The sequence below is a fragment of the Musca vetustissima genome, unplaced genomic scaffold, assembly GCF_032173495.1.
Source record: "Musca vetustissima isolate MV318-11 ecotype Yass unplaced genomic scaffold, APGP_CSIRO_Mvet_v1 utg14204, whole genome shotgun sequence".
Lineage (NCBI taxonomy): Eukaryota > Metazoa > Arthropoda > Insecta > Diptera > Muscidae > Musca > Musca vetustissima.
Genome location: NW_026882906.1, coordinates 288,637 through 293,831, shown reverse-complemented (window position 1 = coordinate 293,831; position 5,195 = coordinate 288,637). Strand labels below are relative to the sequence as shown.

Sequence of the window (5,195 nt, the reverse complement as noted above, 5' to 3'; positions counted from 1 at the left end):
CTAAATTGTACTAAAGTTAGTACCATTTAGAACACATAATTAAGCATTTACCAAACTACATCCATATCTCATCCTACACTCCAACCTTAATGTTATTTCAAAACTCCCGCTCACACAAAACGTATTGTACAATATTTAGTACCGTTTAGTGCTTCTCATATCCATAAAGACGAAATTCCAATACTACATCAATTATGTAATTTTCATTCCAAATTTAAATTTTCCATCTCTATGCGTTCACTCAAATATAAATTGTACCAAATTTTTTACCATTTAGTATGCATAACGACGAATTTTCAAAACTCCCGACATTTCAGAATCTCAGCCCTATCCATTCACACAAAAAACAATTTGTAAACTATTTGGTACCAATTAGTATTTTTTGTTTCTATAATTAAGAATTTCCTAAACTACGACAATCCTACACTCCAACAGTAATTTTAATTCCAGCTCTATCCTTTCACACATTATCAAGTTGTACCAAATATAGTATCATTAAGTACACATAAGTGCTATGCTTCCATATCTCAATTCTATATTCCAACAGCAACAATTATTCGAAATTTTAGGTTTTCAGAATTCTTCGTTCACCCAAATTCAAATTGTACCACATCTAGTGCCGTCTAGTACTTTTCGTACACACAAATACGAATTTCTAAAAATGTCTCTATAGCTCAATCTTCAACAGTAATCCTAATTCCAAATTTCAGGTTTTCAGCTCTATCCTTTCAAGCTGAATACAAATTGTACTAAATCTAGAACCGTATAGTAAGTACGAATTTCCTAAACTACCTCCAGCTCTATATGTTCATTTGCACCAAATTTAGTACGCTTTAGTACTTTTTGTACACATAAGTGCGATTTTTTAAATGTAACCAAATATAAATAAAAAATCGTTTATAGAAGATTCGTATAGATTCTAGAAAAGAATACAAAGTATGTTACGTATTTCTTCAATCAATTTTAAGTTTTTGTTGGGATAGCAAATTCAAAGTTAAAAACTAAAACTTTTTGAATTGGGAAAAACGATACAAAAAGTTAACCGATACCAAAAATATTCCATAAATATATTACAAAGAATTAAACATGATTTATTTACAAACGCATTTTATTTACATTCATAACAATTGAAATTTCATTTCATTTCTTGAACTTTTGTAGTTGTGGTGCAGATAATTTAACTTTGCCTGGTATATTGCGAGCTAAGGCCTCTTCTTTTATGCTCTTAAGTAAATCCTTTTCGCGATTGGTGCACATTTTATCCTTTCCAAACATGGTAAGGGCAGTTTTAGCCGCCCGGCCACGTTTACCCGTACCCGGTGTAAGTTTTACTTTATATTTATAATTTTGTATAGATTGATAGGGTGCAATCATCGGTATTACAAACAGTAATTCGTCATCCTCATAGGGTTGGCCCGTTAACGAATCAATCATATCCACATCAGCGCCAGTATTTTTATCATCGCCATCATCATCGTCGTTATTTTCTTGCGTTGGTTTCGGCTCAAAGTTTTGTTGTTTGGGTTTTGCATTTTTTAAAGCTAGAGCACATTCTTCTAATTTTGGATCAGATGAAGGGGCATTAGTTTTCTTGCCAGCCGATTTAAGAATCTCCATACGGAGTTGACGTTCCTCTTCGTCCTGATCCTTGTATTTTGATTTAATTTTCTTAAGTTTTCCCTTTTGGCCACGTTTAGCCTGATTATTGCGATTATCCGCAGTTTCGGAAGACTGCGTTTGTATCTGTTGTTGTTGTGTTTTACGTTCCTTTTCTTCTTTGCGTTTCTTGGCATTCATTTGCTGCTTTTTACGAGATGGGACAGCTGCAATAATTGTCGCCTCTTCCTCCTCGTCCTTCTGCTCCTTGGAAGTTGCTTGTTCTTTCCGATTTTTCTCCTCGTTTACATTTGTTTTTTCTTCATTGTTTATTGTTATACGGCCAGTATCATGCTCTACCTTGACTTGAATATCTGGAAATTCTGAATGTGAGCTTTCATCTTCCTCCTCAAGTTCGACTTCTACCTCCTCCACATCCTCAAGTTTTTCATTTTCTGTGGTTATGTGATGTTCTCCATGTTCCCGCTCTTCCTCGAAAGTACGCACTTTTCGTTCGCCGCGATGCTTTTCAATGAAACTATCCTCCAATTTGAACAGCAAAGTAAGTCCCATGATGAGATGGCAAGAAGGCAAGAAATTCTTCTTGCCACGAATCATAAAACTACCAGTTCCCAGGTATTCACCTGTTGGCGCAGTCTTGCTTACTTGATCACTACGTACCCAGTAAGCATTTGTCACCACCTTTGCATCCCAAGCAACGCTATATGAAATAGCCATGGTGCCAGCTTCAATAAGAGTTTTGGGGGGAACATCGCCACCGTTTGGATTTCGAACAACAACACTTGACGCACCTTGAATTTCAGCGTGTACATAAATATCTGTGGGACGCATATATCTCTTGACAATAAGTTCGTTTTGCTGGGCATCTCTTCCGCCAATAACCAAATAATTCTCTGAACTTATAAACCAGTAGAATTTCTCAAACCAATATACCTTGCGGGCTTTCGATATTGTCGAAATGGTTCGAACATCTTTGAGTGTTTGTTGGGTTTTCCTTTCGGCTGACTTCAAGGCTTTTTGTGACGCATCAATGGTTTTCTTCTCCTTCTCTGCTGCCGTTCTCTTCAGATCGTAGTATTTGCGTGCATTCGCCCAAGCAGATAAAGCTAAATCGACATCCACTAGCAAGGTGGGCATTGAATTCTCTTCGTCATCCTCAGCACTTCCATAGGGATCACTTAACTTTAATGTTATGTGATTGATTTCAAGTTTCAGTTGTTTGATTGATGCCGCAGTTGGGTCACTTGCTTGGGCAGCTTTGACTAACTCATGAATATCAGGCCAAGACATTTGATTGGCAATAGCTGAACGTATGGCCAATATAGCATTATCAACAAGAACCTGATTGGCAGTAATTAGTTCGGCTTTCTGCTTGTCAACCTCTTGGGCTTTCGTCAAATTTTCCAGACGCTTGGCGTGGTCCAATTTAACATTGGATAATTTTTTCAAAGCCTCCTTCTCTTGTTGCAAAGTTTTTATATCGATTTTCTGTCCTTCGAGAGTAGAGTAAAACTCGTCTACGGCCAACATAAATGTATCGAAAGTGGCCATTGGTTCGCCTTCGTACTGACACAATGGCAGAGGGTGATATTCTATATTTTGATAGAAATGTTCCACTTCAGCTCCCTCTTCGGTTGTTGGCTTCTCCACTTTTCGCTGTACTATGTAGCCCTTACTGACGTTTTGTCGGGCATTTTTCATTATTTCGTAGCCATCCTTCAATGCATCCATAAGTCTTGGTAAATCAGCTTCAATGTCGAATGGTTTGCTATCAGCTTGTTTTGCAGCCTCACGTTTGTTTTTATTTTTCTTCGACTTCTTCTGCTGCTCTCCAGCTTCTTCGCCCTTATCATCCACGCTTCCAATGGACAAATTATCCAATTGATGTTTTTTTAAAATGTGTTCTGCTAAGGCCGGGCCACATTCTATTACGGACATAACCATATTCTTTAAGTTGTGACACGGAGCTGAGGATGATACCATTTCCTTTAATTCCCCATCGCTTGGCAAGGAATTTTCTTTCTTCACTCGACCAATAGGATATATTTCTCGAATGGCAAAACGTTCTTCCCCTTCTTGATGAGAACGCAAAATGTACAAAATTTTCATTTCATGATCAGTCAATATAATATTGCCCCGATCGTAGAGTTCCAATATAATGTGGTATGAGGCTTCCCCGGTTCCGAATACCATATCCACAATACGATCAGTGCCCACCTGCGAAAATTGTTCCAAACGTTTGTTCTTCAAATGTTTTCGCAATTTCATACTGAATCCTGATGGTGCCATATTCTTTGGCCATTCGAATGACGTTGTATGGAAACGTATGCCAGATTCCAGCAGTAACACTTTTTTAGTTTCTCCACCACCTTGAAAACGAATCAGAAACGTTTTGTTATCGATGTCGTAGATTTGGTTGACCCGGAGGCCAACCAAACTCTGGAGTTCGGTTACGCCACATACTATATCGAATGAATTAAATCGTAATTTCATTTCTTTTCCTTCAATCGATACTATAAATAAAAAATACGGACACGACACACGATTCCCAGAAGATACTGGATTGACAATCCACGGTAAAATAATTACTCGACACGCTATTCACTGTAAAATATTATCCCGGCAACGACGGCGTTATCTTCAAAGTTCGACTATGTGCCTTCTTGTTATTGATGTCAGTCCATCTCTATTGTGATTGAAATAAAAGTGTGGTGCAAGACCGGAGAAGAAAAACATTAACATTGGAATTATCTAATTTATTTTTGGATTTTTGTCTACTGAAAAATGTCCTTGTTACCAAATGGAATAAAGGCCACATTCAATAAAGTATGTCAAGCCACAGGTTCATTGATGAAAACGACCGCAACGCCTCTAATCAACGGTACCACAATTGTAACTAGCCGACAACTTTCCTGGGAGGAGAAGAGAGCACGAGGACCATTGGTGCGTCGTTATGGCTATAAAGATCATCTTTTGCAAGGAGGTCTCTTGCCACACTTGGATAATGGTCAGAAATTGCCAATGCCTGTGTATCGTCCCAAAAATCCCTGGACCACAAAACGTGCCCTATTCGGACAGAACGATTACATCGATATACTAGGCAATGATCGCCTACATCCCACAAAGGTTTTGTATTCTGTACCATCCTGGTTACGTGGTGTGTCGGGCAATGAATATCAAGTGTTGTTGCGAAAACGGAAGATACTATCGAAGACAGTTGCCCCCGTGGCACGTCCCACTAAGTGGCGTCAAATGGAAAAACGTATCTTGTATTTGTATAAATTCCTCAATCGTAAAACGAAAACGGGATTCTCCAAACAATAAATGAAAGATGTGCATTGAATGTTAAGTTGATAATTATGAATAAATTTTGTTATTGTTTACAATAATTATATTTATTAATGGATATTTTAATTACGCTGCATAGCATGGTTGTAGGAATAATGAGACAGTACCCAAACGTTAACTTCAAATATTTTCGTTTCCAAGACGGTGGAGTCTTCGATCCAAAACAACCCGACTTTCACTTAACCAAAGACTGTCACCCCATCGCTTTATGTAGGGCTGGCACAACAGCA

At 38.0% G+C, this 5,195-nt stretch overlaps 2 protein-coding genes across 2 annotated transcripts; one reads left to right on the top strand and one right to left on the bottom strand.

Moving 5' to 3' along the window:
* Window positions 1-1,106: 1,106 nt before the first annotated feature.
* LOC133329639 (ribosome quality control complex subunit NEMF homolog) lies at window positions 1,107-4,113 on the bottom strand. The gene has a single exon (XM_061538116.1). It carries the CDS (start codon window positions 4,108-4,110, stop codon window positions 1,141-1,143), a length of 2,970 nt encoding a protein of 989 aa, XP_061394100.1. The 5' UTR covers window positions 4,111-4,113; the 3' UTR covers window positions 1,107-1,140.
* A 316-nt stretch (window positions 4,114-4,429) lies between these two features.
* LOC133329635 (large ribosomal subunit protein mL51) lies at window positions 4,430-4,947 on the top strand. Its single transcript, XM_061538111.1, has one exon. The coding sequence runs from the start codon at window positions 4,468-4,470 to the stop codon at window positions 4,939-4,941; it is 474 nt and encodes a 157-aa protein (XP_061394095.1). The 5' UTR covers window positions 4,430-4,467; the 3' UTR covers window positions 4,942-4,947.
* Window positions 4,948-5,195: the final 248 nt, after the last annotated feature.

What these genes read in the sequence shown, in the direction of transcription:
- LOC133329639 (XM_061538116.1), bottom strand. Translation starts at nt 4,110, where the DNA reads ATGAAATTACGATTTAATTCATTCGATATAGTATGTGGCGTAACCGAA.
- LOC133329635 (XM_061538111.1), top strand. Translation starts at nt 4,468, where the DNA reads ATGAAAACGACCGCAACGCCTCTAATCAACGGTACCACAATTGTAACT.